The 17,482-nt window shown below is 37.5% G+C and overlaps 1 protein-coding gene across 2 annotated transcripts in view; it reads left to right on the top strand.

Annotated features, from left to right (window-relative positions):
- EDIL3 (EGF like repeats and discoidin domains 3) overlaps positions 1–17,167 on the top strand; it is a 269,638-nt gene extending 252,471 nt beyond the window's left edge. The window contains exons 9-10 of one of the 2 annotated variants that reach the window (XM_035563213.2): positions 2,908–3,063; positions 13,093–17,167. In XM_035563213.2, the coding sequence (XP_035419106.1) occupies positions 2,908–3,063; positions 13,093–13,242 (306 nt within the window). In that variant the 3' untranslated portion in view covers positions 13,243–17,167. The remainder of the gene's footprint in view (positions 1–2,907; positions 3,064–13,092) is intronic. The other variant, XM_035563212.2, reaches the window with a different exon arrangement.
- The last annotated feature ends 315 nt before the right edge of the window (positions 17,168–17,482 follow it).

Raw genomic sequence — 17,482 nt, 5'->3', positions numbered from 1 at the left:
TGAATAAATGTGTGCTGCATCCTGATGGGAAGTTCTGACATTCTGTTATTTTAATGCAGATGTTTCCCCTAGAAATTGGGGTAAATTCTTCTCACCTTTCTGCTCCAAAGTACTTTCAATAGGAAGGATGAAAAGAAAGGGTGTTATAACCCTTTCCAGGAGGTAATAAAGCAACACAGTAAAAACAGCTTTTTGTTTGTTTTTGTTTTTAATTATGGGTTAAAAGGAGTCTTTATTACACAAAGGTTTCTTATTGACTTATGGAGAAACAAGTAAATAAGATACTAAAGTAAGAGAAAAAGATGTGGGTGCATCCTTGTGTTCTTTTTCTCCATCTTCAGCAATTTCTATTATCTGTACTGTCAAGATGTAGAACAGACCCTATCTATTAATGCCTTCTTTTTACTTTCTCTCTTTTCTTCATATAAGACACATGTACACAAACATGCACACACAGAGACATATTCTACATATTACTATGTAATAAGACTTTCAGGAAAAAAGAAAAAAGAAAAAAAAAACATGCTAAATTATTTTCCAGCTTCCCACATCATTTTTCTGAACAAGAGTACAAGGCCAATAGATATGTCCTGTAAGCACAGAACAGTTGTTACTAGGACATTTTTATTAACTCTGGATCTGGGTGATAATAAAGATTTATTGTGATTTTACCTCTGAAATCCCCTGAATATAAGTAAGACTTTTTTTCTTGTTCTGAATTTCGGTGAGAAGAGAAATACTCTGAATGTCATGGCCATGTTAAAATAAATATTTGTGAAATCCTTTTACATATCTTTTGACATTTTAAAAATAAACAACTGGTTTTTTGGATGCATTTTTTCATGTTAGCAGGAGATGTATTAACTTTTAGTATAGGAAACATCCTCTGCTTAAAAGAAGTTACACTTGGAAAACGTTAATGTCAAAATTATTTATAAACAGCATCTAAATTTGACTCTGAAATTTAGTGCAAATGCGGCCTAAAAGTGTGGTCAAATTAATGATTCTCTACTAGATCAGCCTTTCTGAAAAACAGACTACTCATTCCAGCTCCAAAAAATATTTGGAATTAAGGTCTGGAGACTGGTGTTTATTAATTCATAAAAGACTCAACTGATTAGCGGTATTTAGCTCCCAGAGGCCCACTTCGCCCATGGAAGCCAGCCTCCTCTGCTCCTTATGGAAGGAAGCAGTCTACGAGAGCATCCAAAGCAGGCTGCTGCTCTGAGTGATCCTTGGTTCAGTCCCTACTTGTCTCCACTGAGCAAAGAGAAAACAAAAATAGTTTCTCCTTCCAATGGAAGGAACCCTCCAGGGGTTCTGGGTTTCTCCTCTGAGCAACTTTGCTGCTGTTGGATGGCAATAAATGCCTTTGTTCTGCTAGAAACAAGACTCTTGGACCATCTCTGGGCAATGCCATTTTCCATTTACTGTCATGTTTTCTCAGCTTATTCCTTTTCTGGAAAGGATTTCCTACTCATTATTTGCTACTTGTCTTCAAGTGTTGGCGCAGATGTCTCCAGTATTCCTTGTATGATTGCTCTGAACAGTCATTATTCATCTTCTTTTCTTAAAAATGCATCCTTACACTTTTCCACATTTTCATCTTTATAGGGTTCAAACTGTAGTACCCACAGCGTAAAAGAATTGGCATGACTTCTTATGCGTGTTTATTTTTTCTTCTTTTCTCACTATTAATTTCTTGTGCTTTCACAGCTGTTCTTCCCCCTTTCCCTACATCTTCATTGAAAATCTGGCCTGTTCAGAGGGCTTTAGTTTCCCAAAATTGCAAGACTGGGTCTTCAGAATTTGATCTGCCAAAGATCCTTAATTCTTTGGCCTTCTCTTTTAAACTTTTTTTGGTAAAAACATATCCCACATCTTCTCTTGGAATTCAGCAATTCTGTCATTTTACTGTAATTTTTTACTATTAGTCTGTCTTGCCTGATTTAACAGACAATATTAAAAAAGGCCGACTGCTTCACAGCCATTTATTGTCTGAAATAGATCTTTGTTCTATTTTCTGGGTTTTATTTTTTAATTTTTATTACTGGCTTAATGCTTTGCAGGAGGATAGGGAATGAAATGTGAAGTTTTACCTTCACATTTCCAGAAAATGTCAGTTCTGATAGGGAACTCCTCCATTCTTCTTCTAAAAATATGTTATTAGATCAATTTATTTCTGTTGTTCTATTCTGTTCCTTGATCACTTTAAGCCAAGGTATCTGGCCCAGATCTCTTATATTTAGTGTTGAGATCTGGTGCAAAAAAACTCGTCACAAATGTGCAGACCCATGTGAGAGATACTTGAAAGCCCAGATTTTATTAGGCTTTAAGATTCCTGCCTTGAATTTTATTTGTGCTCTGATTATAAAACAAAGAGCTCCAAAAAGTCAGTGAGTGAAAAAGCTAGAGCTTTAGAGGTAGAAAAAGACATGAGTCTTAAAGAGAGAAGTTCAGTAGGAAATGTATGATAGCAAATGTTTTAAAAGACTTAATAAAGCACAGTCTCTGTCATTGTAAAGGAAATAGAAAGGAATTGGGGAATCACCCTTTGGCATGCTGTGTTCTGATTAACTGGAGCACCAGGGAACACTCTTTGGCTGCAAATGTGTTGCAGCGGAGACTGCCCTTTTGTTAGGAATGTGTGTAGCACCTGCCACAATCGAAAACAGTACAAGATAGTCCCATTTGTGCCAGGAGGTGGTAAAAACAACGAGTAACAAATGTGATACAGAAGTGAATTTCTCTGTCGTGTTACACTGACCTGGAGAAGGGAGAAGGAAAGTTGTCTTAAATTGTGCCAACATCTCACCTAAAAGAGCAATGCACTGTTTTGGTTTTTTTGTGATGTGATTTTGTGTGAAACTGTTCTAATTATGTTCTCCTGTGTCTTGTTTTGTTTAGGTCGACCTTCTTGTCCCTACAAAGGTCACTGGCATAATTACTCAAGGAGCTAAAGATTTTGGTCATGTCCAGTTTGTGGGATCCTACAAGCTTGCTTACAGTAATGATGGGGAGCACTGGATAATATACCAGGATGAAAAACAAAAGAAGGATAAGGTAAAGCAAAGAGAAAAATGATATTGTGGTTGCATATAGGGAGTAGTAATGCCTGTAGTAATTCCAGTGCTGGAAGCCTGTAGATTATTGCACACTGCTTGCTTTATGGGGTTGCTATGCATAGGGTCCCACATATAAAAGTCAAGGTGAATAAAAAAGAGTTGTATAACACAGTGACATTCACAGTGCAATAATGTCATACCTATCTGTGCAATGCACCTGATTTAATGCTGTTAAATATGGGGCATAAAACTTCACAGTTCTCCATTTATTGAAATTATTTCTTCCTTAAACTCCAGAGGAGAAGGTATATAAATAGCAGTTTATTTGTATATTTGAAAACAGTGTCTCAGTGCATATTTTTGTAAGTGTGCACTATTTTCTGTAATTTTCTGTGAAGCACATCTTTAATGCACCTCATTACCTAGCCATTTTTTTCTCTCTCTCTTTTTTTTTTTTTAAAGGAAATTATTCACTCTAGGGCTTCAAATACCCAATGGAAAGATTATTTTTATTACACTATTAAAAGAATACAAAACATAGAATGTTTCACAACTTCCTTTGCAAACATTTAATGGGAGGTGTAAAGAAAGTATAGGTTTCCTGACTGATTTACTTAGAAGCAATTAATTTTTCTCTTGCTATTTAGGATATTATTCATTATACATTTCCTTTAAACTGTATAACACTTTTATACTGTGAAAACCTGAATGCATATGCATTGCTTAAGGGATACATTAAGAAAGCTGGCAAAATGTGAATTATTTATTAAATATCTTAGTGGGATTAAGTCTAATTGAATCAAAACGTACATTAATAAAAATACCAGATGGCTGATATGTCTGACATATATGTCTCATATCTGGTGGTTTTAACATCTATATTATCGGAGTAATAAATGTTTCCACTTGTACTTATTTTTCTTAGAGTAAGAGTATTTTTATATAGGTTAATTCAATTCTTTTTTTTCTTTATTTTTTTATTTTTAGGTAATGAGAAGGCTTTTGATATGCATTGATCTATGTTGCATGAATACAAGCAGATCTGCTGATGAGGGCTTAGATAGCAGCATCTCTTAATTTTCACTGATTTTATCTGATTGATCAAATGTATAGTCATTTATTAGTGGAAGCTAGCCTACATTACTGGGTTAAATATGTACATAACTTCATGTGTGCATAGAAATGTTATGTTTGTAAGAGGATTATTATCAAAAGATGACACTAAGTCACAAGGAGCCAAGTGGCAGCTCACTGTGGTTCTATCCTTCAGTGAGATTTTTCCCCATCAAGTTCTAAAGGTTTTTTAAACGGGAAAAAAAAATCAGCTATTTTAGCCATCCAACTGAGTAGGTCCTGACACCTATGATTATGGTATGTGTCTAGTATAATTGGTTGTCAAATAAAAATTGGAAAGAAACAACTCACCTTTTGTAAACGTACCGTAAATGCATTCAACATAAACGACAGATAGGCACTTCAGTGCTTTATACACATCCCATTTTAAATCCCTGGCATTTAAAAGCAGAAGTGAAAGATCCACTGTGAAAGAAATGTCTTCTCCAAGCCAAACTTCTGTTATTGAACTGTTGCATTCATTTTACTGAAAAAGGAAACCCGTGTTCCAGCCTCCAGTGAGAAACCCAGTAACAGTCACAAGCAAATCTAAAACAAAATGCAGTCTCACTGTTCCAGTCCACACTTGTTTATAACATTTGCCAAAGTAATTAAATTCTTTCTGTTTTCATCATCAGGTAGATTGTTAATTGCTATATGCACAGTCCGCTAGGAACAATGGAAAACTTTTAATCATTGTCTTATTAAAACATCTCCCATCCCATATTAATTAACATCCCTAAGAATAAAATAAATGCATCTTATTATGATTCTTTAACAAATCAAGAGCAGTTAAAGGCAGAATGTAATTGAATTCACCTAACTCAAAATTAGAAATTATATCTTCTGAATTTTAATTTGTACAAAATAAACAAGATCACTGGGTAAGAGTCTAGTCTTCGGTCTTTTGATACACAAACATTAAACAAAAGTATTTTTACTATTTCAATTTTTTTTCAGATGACAAAAGTCATCCAGAGTCTTTCAGAACATTCCAAAAAGGCTAGCTGTCAGTGAACTTGGCATAACTTCATAGGAGGGAGGTTGTTGAATCTCCTTCTCTGGAGATATTCAAGGTAGGACTGGAAAAGACCTGGAGAGATCACAAGGACACGTACCTCTTGGCCTCTCCCACCAATCCCCTCTGAGGTCTTCTGAATAGAAAATGGGATTCAGCAAACCCCAGGTCCCTTACCCTAGGAATAGATGCAAGTAGTTCTTCCTTGTTTGAACTTGCTGGCTTAAGAAGTCGAGACTAATTTAATTCATTTACTTGTCTTTCACCTGACCAAAGATACAATGCTCATATCATAAACCATTCTTCACTTGAGTATTATTAAGTATGTTCTTAGAAATAATAGCCAGTGATGAAAATTTTACAGTATCAGCAGTCAAGCCCAGTGCTTAAATATCCTTAAAGGTGGAAAAGTTGCTTCTTCCTCTTCCTGCAATGCTCTGTCAAAACAGAGCCTTTTCATGACAACCATACCAATTTCCTTTGCTTAAGTAAAGACGTAAGGTTTGGCCCAAAATGGAAGAACATTTCAGAAGAATCTCTGTTTTCACAGCAAAGTGAAGCTTTAAATGTTTTTTGCTGTCCCCCAAAGGTACAGAAGGGAGATGAAAGGTAGACACTGGCAACTATCAACAGCAGTGAGAATAAATTATTCATAATTTACCCTTATTCATTCTATTTAATAACTGTGTGTAATAATTTCTTCTGAGAAGGATAGAATATATAGATTTCTGATTTCCCACACAGGTGATTTACTCATCCTTGTGATCCTTGTCCAGACATCCAATAGTGTAGGAGAAAGATGGTTCCAAAAACTCTCAGAGAAAGGAAGGAAAGATAAAGGAAAAACAACCAGTTTTGAAGTCCAAACAAATGTGTCATTTTGCAAGAAAAAAATAATATCTCACATCCAGAAATTATGGAGATATTTCTGCCTGAAAATGAGGATTGTGGATGAATATAGTGACTTTAAAGCACATTAACCCTATCTGGTGCTGATCATCTCACTGTTCAGTAGTTTACTGAAAGAATCCAAATGCATCAGCAGATCTTAATGAATTCCTGAAACTATTCACTTCTGTCTCTTTTTTTACATTATTTGTGAAATTATTGTACAGAGAAAAACAGAAAAACAAACAAACAAACATAAAACTAGTATCTTGTACTCACAAGTGCACTACCTGCAGCCTATATCTTTGATGACCCTGCAACAAATTAGTTGTTTCAAACAGAAGGAAATGTGGTATTCAGTTTTCTTCTTTGCCCAGTTCCAAATGGAAATGTTGTTCCAAGAACAGACTCCTGCAGCTCTTGTTTGCCTTCTGCTGTTTCAACTGCCATTGATTTTAGTTCACATCTATGTTAAGCTTCTGTGAATGCAGACTAAAGGGTAGTGGTAGTGGGGGGAAAATAAAAAAAAAAAAAGAAAAACATTTCTTCAATGCTTTTCTTGTTCTGTCATTCATTTTAAATAGTTTGAATGAGATCCATTGAAAATATGAATTCTCTTCCTATTCTTTTCAAGATGCAAAAAAAATTAAATTGCTGGTTGGCAAGTAGGAAGAAACTATATTTTAGGAAAAGGACCAGAGCTATCTTGTTTTTCTCAACTAGAGGTCAGTAGCTCACTATTCCTCCAATGCTAAGGACAACCAAACCAGATTTGACCTTTTTTTTTTTTTTTTTTTTTTTGATCACGTTCCAAATGTGATTTATAAATTGCATGGCATGCTGTAAGTAACTCAAGGCCAACTGCAGAGTCAAATGGCATTTTACAGGCTGATTTTTAAAATGAGTATATATGTGAAAGTAGTCTAAGGAAGTCTAGCATGCTGTAGTATTGTTGATTATTATTAGCCAGCAGATGTGCGAGTAACTGCAGGTAGACAACGGCCACTGGATTTGTGGACAAATTGAAGAACAAGTTATAAGCTATATGCTTTGTATGTCTCATTAATTGCTATAGGAACAGAAGACAAAAACATACATGTAAACGAGAAGTTGGATCACCAGGTTTCTGCTAGGTTCTGCTATTATATTTTTTCTTTTTGATGTTGGATTATAATAATACCTGATTTAAATTGATAGATCCAATTCCTATAAACAACACACATATTTGACATGGATAAGCAGTAATCTTAAAATTGTAATTAATATTATTATTATTTAATTCTCCTATTTAATATAATATATTTTATTTTAATTTAATACTATTTTTTAAATTTCACTGGGAAAAAATCTCCATTATACTTGATTTTTTTCACCTGAGATGCGAAAAGAAACTACCAGGCAGTTAGGTTTCACTGGTCTTTGTGTGACTCTATATAAAGGAGAGTGGAAATTTTGTTTACAGCTTAGAATCTGTGGCTCATTTTTCTGTGTGGTGTGGATGGTGTGTTGTGCTTTCCTGGTATTTTGCCTGGAGGAACTTGACTGATGATAAGGCTTGCACAAAGCAAAACAGCCCTATTGAGCACAAACAACATATATCAATATATTGACCCCATGCAAGATCAGGGCAATGTTTCAACACTGTGTCTTGCCTCCCAGGGTCCCTCTGAGTGTTTGTCTAAGTTTTTCAAGCCCTTAGTCTAGATTCTCCACTGGTTTAAATTACAGGTGGCTCCTATTACCTTCAGCTGAGCAAAGTGAATTTCTGTAAACATTTCTGAAGGGAGTTTGGTCTTCAAAATATTTCTCTTTTTGCTTGGCTTTGAACTTTCTATTGTAAATCACTCACAAACTATGTGCAGTGGAGAAAATTCCCATTTAAGTGGCATCAGAAGATATATTGAGTAGAAAAAAAAAACAAGAATGTGTTAGTATTCTTTACATGTTTTACACGCCTGGTATCCATTGTGAACTCAAGATAAAAATAACTATCAGGTTACACATAATTTTATTCATAGATTACAAAAATGTAAAAAACAGTCCTTGCACTGGACACTTTTGCCTGGCTATTCATTGCATGCCAACCAGATCCTGACTCTTCAGCCAATCCTGGGCGCTCAGCAAAGAAGGGCAGAAGGATGGCTAAGATCAGAAGTAGTAGATCTACAGCCACCCAAAGAGACTTTCTACACACCAACTGAAAAGGAACAATGTAATTTTCCCCCCTCTAAATCACTACATAAACACAGGTGCATAAAACACACGCATATCTATCTGCACATGTACTCATGTATATTAAAAAACTCTGCTCAGTCTTTTATGGAAGCATCTTTCATGGGACCAAATCATTCTAAAATACAGTCAAATACCTAAAAACATCAGATCTTTTTCTGGTGAGAAATCAGGACATCTTTCACCATCTTTGACCTGGTGTTGTTCACTTGTAACTCTTCATAGTGTTGTTCTCTTGTTCTCCAAGAACAAAAAATTTGAAATAAGTAAATGTGCTGTTCTAATCTGCAAATTCCCTTTCTTGCTTAAGCAAGTCTTTTTCAGTGAATGGTAATAAAGAAAATAAAATATTTCTGAAATAGTGGAACGTCACTATCAAAAAGTATTTTTCACGCAGCCTTCTTTTATGTTTGAAGTGAATAGCGTTCCTCTATTTGTCATACCACTGAGATGTAACGCAATGAAGCAAACTCCAGTGGAAGCCATGTCTGGCTACTCTTTTTAAATACTCTGCCTCCAGTATGAGCAGGATTAACTGGTCCAAGAACCTGTATAAAATACTCTGCACCGAATAAAAAATACAGTTAAGGTATAGCAGACAGTATAGTGACTTCACCATCTGAGGCTTGCATGTTAAAAGTTTCAGTTCTCTGCTATTACCCTAAATATCAGGAACCTATAATGCTATGGCCAGTGCAGACTTCTCTTATAATTTCAGTTTCTGCAAGACATGAGATCCAGAAATACCTCTGTGGAGAATCAGGCTCACTGAATTTTCATGTTCCTTGCACCACAATTTCCCCCACTGCAGCCAGAGTTAATTAGCTCTGTGGATGTGCCATAAAAACAGATCTCCAGCCCCACATTTGGAGCAAGCATTGGTTCTTATAAGTTCCATTTTCACACGCTATTCTTCTCCAGATAGTTCTTCTAAAAGTATTCTTCATAAGAGATACACACAGTTTTCTTTTTAAAAGATGAATCAACTTGTATTGTCATAATTTGGATTTGTTGCTTATGGCATAAAACGCTTAGTTCTAATGAAAAAATCTCAGTGAGTATTTAAAGGCAAGACAACCAAATTGCTTGTTTGACACAGTTGTAAACAAGACTTGTTTAAATTCCAAAAATCTTTTTGCAAAGAATATTGTTATGCATTTTCCAGGCTTTTTTTTTTTTTTTCATTCACTGATCATAAAATAAGTTATCATATATTTCCTACTTTTTATTTTAATAGCAGCTGTGAGAGACTAAGCTATAGAGGAGCTACACATATATGTGTGGGGTGCGTATGTGTAAACTTGGTGAGGCTTCTGAGTAGATGTTTTAGTAAATTACACCTTTTAAGTATGCAAACTGGCATAAATAGACGTGCCCACTGTAAAAAAAAAAAACAACAAACATTCTGAAACATGATTGCCAAAAATTAGGAGCTTAAACCCACTTTTACAAACACAGGCACTTGGTGAGGTGGCAGCCACTGTTGGGTGAGGCTGAAGCCCTGTCCACACAAGTGGCCTGCCTCCATGAGAGGGAGCATCCTCTAGCAGATAACCGGAGGAGAAAAAATCGTAATGCCTGGTGTATCTTCCTAGCCTCCAGCTCTCTTTTACCTATATGTTTAACAGCCCTCAGCTGATCTCACCCCTAACGGCTTATCTGGTCTTTACTAATACCTAAAGATTGTGAGAAAGAGTGCCATGGTTTAATTACAAGTTTTGTGGAGAACCATGACCTTTAGGTGACTCATTCATTTTATTTCACTGGAAGGGGACAGTGCAATACTGTCTGTGATTGATCTTCTCTGTGCCATTTATGATTTTATAGACATCCATCATACCTCCTTCCAGTCTCAAGAGGCTTAGTCTATGTGATAATATTCAAACAGGCATCTTCCTGTGGTTGTGACTGTCTTGCTGCTTTGCTGTGTTTCACTTCTGCTGATGAATTTGAGATGAGAGGACCAGATCTGCACGCACACAGAACTCAAAATGGGCATGTGCCCAGGCTTTATGCACTGCCACATCAGTGACTTGCACTTTGCTTTCTGTTCCTTGCTTAATAATTAGCTTGGCTTTGTTTGTTACTGGGCATTTTTTTCATCTGAAAAATTGCGTAGAGCTATGTATTAGATCTGCAATATGAGCTTCTTCAGTGCTAATAAACCATTACAGTTTTCAGAGAGGTGTTGTAGAAATGACCTTAGAAAGTGAGGAGTGATCGCTTATAGTATGAGGCTACCAGGTCTTCAAAAGCTTTTAATTGCTTAGTTAGTTCATTTAGTATTGACTGTTTGGCCACAAACAACAGGTAAATAAAGAAAATATATATTTTTGGCTACAGAAATAGCTTTTTTTCTGCCAATAAGTAGATGAACAGTTTTTATCCTTTGTCCTCCTTGTTGTTTCCAAGTTTCTTGACTCCATTAGTGAATTTATGCTGAGGTAAAGTGAAGAATGACAAATAACGTACTTTTCCCATAATAAATTTGTCATTAGTGCACAACAAAAAATTCCATACATTTGCTCTTGGAATGTTGTATTTCTTGCTGATCACATTTGTGGATGCTGGCAAAGCTCTGCTCACTTTCTGATAAATTTATTTCCCTAAAATCCTTGTTCTGACCTGGCACTTTGGGTTAATTTCTTGAGACTGGATCTTGAATTTTGAGGGAAGGTAAATTTCAGATTTGCATAAATTAGCCTCCGAAACAGATGAGTTTGGCTTTAAATGCTAATGACATCATATGTGAGTTTATGTTTTCTTTTCCTGCTCTAGGTAAATAGCATAATCCAACTTTTTCCTTTGTTGCTTGGTTTACATCAGATATTTTCATTTATTTTGTATAGCTGCATGTGGGTATGGATTTTGCATAGCTGTATGTGGGGGCTGTAGATGAGTTCTTCTGGTAAACAAAGATGTTTTTTGTTCTAAGTCTTAGTCAAAATGTTATCTCTGAGATAAGTCTTCAATGGGGAAAACAAAAAAAGAGAATTTTCCAGTACCTCTGCAGCAATAATTATTTGTAGCTCTGCATTGCTTATCGTCTGGCTTGGTAAAAAAATACCAACAGATATATTGCATGCATGCACAAGAAATCAAATGAAAATCCTTCTACTTCTAATCTTTCTTTGCTGCAGATTGTACATTGGGGGGTGCCACTCATTTTAATAATGAGCTTACTGCCTTTTATTGTATGTTGCATTACAACAAATGAAACTCAAATTCAGAAGCAATCTTAGCCAAGCTCTTGCTGATTTATGTAATCAAGACTGTACTCAGCCAACAAACAATTTTCCTGTCATAAATACATTTTTTTTCCCTTAGACTTGCAGCACTGTTTTTTCTGTGGTCAGTCTGTCTTGCAGTTTTATCTCTCTCTCTTAACTGCTAGGTACTTGAATGCTCCCAACTCTGTATGCCGAGATGCCAGGCGAGCAAAGAAATATATCACTTGTGAAAGAGCAGCACTTGTGGAGTGTACATGTTTTGTTGAAAATGCCAGATTAATAGCACTTGAGAGAAGCTTAAGGACTAAAATAGTGGTTGAGCCTCTTCTGAATTCAACCTCTGACATTTTTCCTAAGAATTTCCAAGAAAATTGTTACTATGCATTAATTCAGTCATATAAACACTTGTGCAGAAGGTTCATATTCCTTTTCTGCTTGATGCAAATGAAACTCACTCATTTCAAGTTAAAAATCCATCAAATAATGTTTTTGTAAATGGAAAATGAAGCGGCTGACATTTGAAGACACCCAACATTTCCCATAAAAACTGAAAATATCTCAGGAGGAAAATCTGATCATTTTGCCAAAAAGAATGCTGTGGCCTTTGAATTTGAATTGTGGCTTTTAGGGGAAAAAATCTGTCATTGTTCTAACACAGACAAGAGTTTGGGAACTCACTGATGTTTTGGCTAAAACATACTAATGGAAATAATGTCTAAACATGCATTCTACTGCGTAAAGATTTTTTTTAATTAAATCACAAACTTTACTGCTTACCAATGCTATTAATTCATGTAGTATTTTTTTTCAACAGAAGATAGTATCCTTGAGAGTCACTAGCTTTATGATGGCTTATGCAGTTGCATCCAAATTGCGTTCGTGAGTGATACAGTAAAAATCCTTCTTAACTTTAATTACTAATGTTATTTCATCCAAAACAATAACAGGATCTCCTGAGATTAACTTGACATGATACAAATGCCAAGTAAAAAAATGTTTGATTTTGTAAATGTTAATGGTGCTTCAAACCAAGGACTGAATCCTCAGTGTCATGCAGTGAAATTCCCAGGTCTTAGCCATGGCCCCACACAGCCTCTAGGACACATACATGGGGTCATTTCTCTGCAACCCGCCCCATCAGATTTCAGGGTTCCTCTCTCTTCTTTGGCCCCACTGTGCAGAGTTTCAGGTACTTGGATTGCTTTGTCAACTCCTTGTGGAGCCCACTGATATTATTTCATGGAGGTATTTTTCCAGGTATCTGGTGTTTTAAGAGGACGTTGTTCCCTGTTCTCTGAGAAACACACTGCGTATTCCTTCATTAAGTAGGGATGCAGTTCTGGTTCTGGGCCTGTGTCTGTCAGACGTCTTATAAAACTCCAACCACTAGGAATGGATGTGGAAAATTGTGCAGAGAGGACCAGCCCTTCCTGAACCCAGCAGGTGTCAGAGGGAGAAGAGAGATCTGTCTCGGGGCTCCCCTCGCTCACTCAGCCATCGCTTAGCACTCATGTAGCCACCCATCTTCTCGCTGCTTGTCTTCCAGGTGTTCCAGGGAAACTTTGACAACGACACGCACCGTAAGAACGTCATCGACCCCCCGATCTATGCCCGTCACATCCGCATCGTCCCATGGTCGTGGTACGGCCGGATCACCCTGCGGTCAGAGCTGCTGGGCTGCACAGAGGAGGACTGACGCGGGGCTCCGCCAGGCCTCACAGCTCTCCACACACCTACCAGTCCCTCCCTAGAAGAAACTGCGCAAAGCCTGTAGGAAGCTGAGTGGGTTTTTCATGACCAAGTGCTCATTTTATGGTAGGCCGCTAACTGTCTTTCGCGAGGAGGTCTAAGCCTGCCCTTTAAATGATCCAATCCGATTTTGTTCTTGAAATCTGTTAGTGTTGTCCCTTTAGCTGTGGAATTGTCTTTCTAGCTCTCCTTTAAGTTGTTCACACTAGTTCAAATGTGTTAGGGAAAAAAAAGCAGCATCCTTTTTACAAGGGAAGAGAAATAGCGTGACAAAGCTCATTTGCAGCTTTAGAAACATTGGGCTGACAAGTTCTCCATAAATCATTCTGTCATCTTACTTGCAAAAAGTGATACTGCAGCTTTTAGCAATAAGTTTACTTGGGGATGACTGCATTATAGTAATTGTGCCTATCAAACACTGTCAGTATTTATGACATATATTTTGGAAAATACTCTATGGTACTGTAAAATACAGTACCTGTGATATTACAAGCTACCTTTCATTACTTTCATCTCAACAGCAGAGTCCATGCAACTAGCTAAACCCATTTTCCTTCTCAATTTTGCATGCAGTAGACATAACTAACATCTTTTCTGTTCAGTATCACCTTTAATGTTGTTTTCTCTGAAAGAGGTGACCTGTTTGTATACAGAACAAAATCTGCTATCAGTATGTTATGAAGTTAATGAATTTGCCAAAATGTATTAATTCTGCTTGAGGTGTGCTTTTTCAAGGAGGCTGAGATGAGACTCTGGGGTACCTGCGGTTTCTCATCCTCAGTACTCACAAAGGTACAAGCACATGGCACAGCATAAATCCTGAGCCCCTTGGTGACTTGCCCAGGAGTGAACAACCCTAGATGGAGCTGTGTGCCTGATTAATTCCTTCAGAAACCTCCTGAATTTCTGTGCGGAAGCACACGTGGGGTGAGGGAATTAGATGCTACAAGATGCACAGGAGGAATGACTCCTGACTGCAGGGAAACCTTCTCAGCTAGGCTCTTCTTATGACCCTGGTCATGTCTTTCTTCCCAAGAATGGAGGCAAGAGAAGTCGTAGGCGTTCACCAAAGCTGGGCACTTGGTACCCTTTCCTCCCACCTGTGTCCTTGCAGACGATGAGCCATGAGGAGGCTGATCTTTGTCGTGCTTCATCTGCAGAGATGCTTCATACATACTGTGCTGTTTGAACAACAGGATAGCCAGCAAGGGCCCAGGTGTTGTAAACAGGTTTGAGGAGGGAAAACTGAACAGTGAGGGGGCATGGAGGACACCAGTGGTACAGTTAGATATTCGATGTCAGGGCAGACCACTTGGGGCATCAGTGTAAGGTGGGGATGGTGGGCATTGCTACACCTGGCTGTAGAATTTGGAAACAGGACAGGTGGGTGGGCTTGGCCGCACGGCCATGGCTCCTTGAAGCAGCTGGTGAGGCAGGGTGGCTGAGCAACGAGGTGCAAGAAGAGCCTGGGGAAGCGTGCTGCAGTCACAGCTCTGGTACCTGTCTGCTGGGCACTCTTGGGCAAGTCACCTCACCCTCGTGCCTCCATTTCCCCAGTGGCAGAGGTAACGATACCAACCTTGTGAGGCACTCCCAGTTCCCTAGGCGCTAGGTTCTCCGTGACTATGCTAGTGTAGCACCAGCGTCTGAAAAAAACCTTGGGAGAAGGAGCAAGGGGGCTTTTTGCTACCTGAAACGATGGCACGTGGGGTCACCTTGTTAATTTCATAACATGCTGATGCGGGGGAAAAAAATAAAATATATATATATACAGCTGCATGTTTTAGCAAATGTCACTGAACTTATTTTTTGTCACGGTTACATTCTCGCTGAAACCAAAACGCTGAAGTATGAGCCTGGGTCCTGCTTCCCAGACAAACACCCAGCTGGCCCACAGTCTGCAAAGGGCAAAGTTTGCTTTGGAAACAAAACGGTTTGGATTTCAAAACCTGCATTTAATCATACATTCTCCAACACAGACAAACTATATAATCCATTTAACTGTGAAAGACTCTAGATTAGCAGCCAGGAATTTTACATACAAGAATTGGGGATATATTGGTGGCGGTTTTCGGATAGCGTCACTTAAACTGTCACATTTTAACAAACAGAACACCCTGCCTCTCTATAAAATTACTTAATCCTTAAACTGTATTTATACAAGTATTTATTTTATAAGGCTTAGACATTTAAAGACTTCTACAGAACAGTCTTACAAAGGTGAAAGTATGTGTAAGAAATGTTGAGGTCCTGTGCTACACTGCTAAGTTTGTTCTTTATTTTTTACTTTGTGCTGCATAACAAAAGCCACTAGACTGTTACTGTCTTGTCTGTAACTGTGTTAACAGCATTCCTTAATGATGTATATATGAAGTGGTCTTCAAACATAGTGAGCAATTTTGAAGAGAAAGTCAATCTCGGGGTATTTCTAAAGAGCAAGAAGTTTTCTGAATAATGGAGGACAAGGGCATTCCTACATTACACACTGCCCGTGTTGTGCACATCAGGTACCTCAAAAAAAGAATATTTATATTTTTAGGAAGCACACAGTATTTAAAGATGTCCAAAACTATTTTTCAGTTGTGGGAGAGCAATTTACCCTTTATTTATTTATAGAACACCATGTAGCCATTTAGCTAGTTGACTGTGTACCCAAAAAGTGGGAGGCATTTCTGAAAATTAGAGCCCCTAGTTCACAAAGTTATTTTAAAATTGTTTTGTATTTTTTGTTCCCAAGATATTTTTTTTATGTTCATCTTTTGCAACATCAGTTTTGGCTTTGAGTTAATTTGTCTTGTGTTTGTAATTTGATTGTTTCCACTTATCTGCATATAAAAGTAGTGTTGTCATGATACCTAACACAGTCATTTTGTTTTGCATTAGAGTTGAGTAATTTCATCCTTTCACTCTCTGTCAGCTTCCATCTGCCAGCAGTCTTCACAATCTGAAGAGACAGCTCCATACATCGTGATAAGACGCTCTGATAATTTATCAAAAAATCATATAGATGATGCCCTTACACTTTTCAGCCAATGTGCTGGGGCTTTTCCCAATGAGATTGTTTTTAGCTGCCAACAGGCTTTCTTTAAATATTGTGCACCCATAGTACCAAATTGTGCTCCTACTACCAGCAGTGTAAATCTGAAATAATTCTTGACTTCTGTGTATTTACTTCAGGTTTAACAAAACAGATTTGAGTCAGATATGGTCTGGTGTTACAATTTTTCCCTTTAATTTTATTTTCCTCTCTGTGTGCATGAAAATCATTGACATAAGGGACAAGTGATAAACTAACACAACAGTGAAAGCAATTGTCATCCCCAAAACTGACAGGGAATGTCCCCTTAGGAGGGGATGGAAGAACACTCAGAAATGGTCCTTGACTTCAGTATTAATTGTGACAATGACATTTAACAGGAGTGGAAGTGTTTTCCTAATTAAATTTCACCTTGAACCAGCTAAGTATCTGTAGGCACCTTCCTGCCGCTCTGCAAGGTGCTATGTTGTTAGCCTGGGAAATCAAGCACCGGTGCAAGGCTCTGTTTTATCTGTGCTAAGGGCTTATTGTGTTAACTAGCTCTGGTCTTGAGGTTGACTTTCTCTTTGGGAATGACTCTATACAAATTAGTGTGGGTTTTGAAGACTAAGGATACTAAATGAGTGTATCTTTGCTATACAACAAATATGAACTATAATATTCAGTGCTGGCTTCTGATGTGTCAGTAAGTACAGAAGTGTCTTGGACACAATGACCTTTGCAACCTTTCAAGCTGTGTAATATTCAAATGGTTTTGTATATACTTAAATCATGTAGGATGATGTAAAACCAGTATGACCTTGTCTAGTCTTTAAACTTAACAATAAAACTTTTGAAAAATGAGGCCATTTTTGATGCACTTACATTGCAGTCCCTAGAAGCAGATACAACTTATCTCAGACAAACTGGCAGCAAATGCAGAGCGGAGATAGGAGGTGGCATTTTCCTGGATTCCTTCACAGGGTCTTTGTGGTAGGTAAGTTTGTTTCTGGCAAAATCAACCCTGGTGATCCGCTCCCTTCAATGTGTTCCCTTTGTTCTTCCAGATAAAAAAAAAAGCAAAGGTTTCAATGAGACTAAAAACATTTTTGTACCTTTGCTGCTGTCTGAATGAGCACCAGAAATGTAAACTGACAATTTCATTTCCTTC

Source organism: Cygnus atratus, chromosome Z (assembly GCF_013377495.2).
Source record: "Cygnus atratus isolate AKBS03 ecotype Queensland, Australia chromosome Z, CAtr_DNAZoo_HiC_assembly, whole genome shotgun sequence".
In the NCBI taxonomy this organism is placed as follows: domain Eukaryota; kingdom Metazoa; phylum Chordata; class Aves; order Anseriformes; family Anatidae; genus Cygnus; species Cygnus atratus.
Note: the sequence above shows the minus strand (reverse complement) of the source record. Positions and strands in the feature narration are given on the sequence as shown.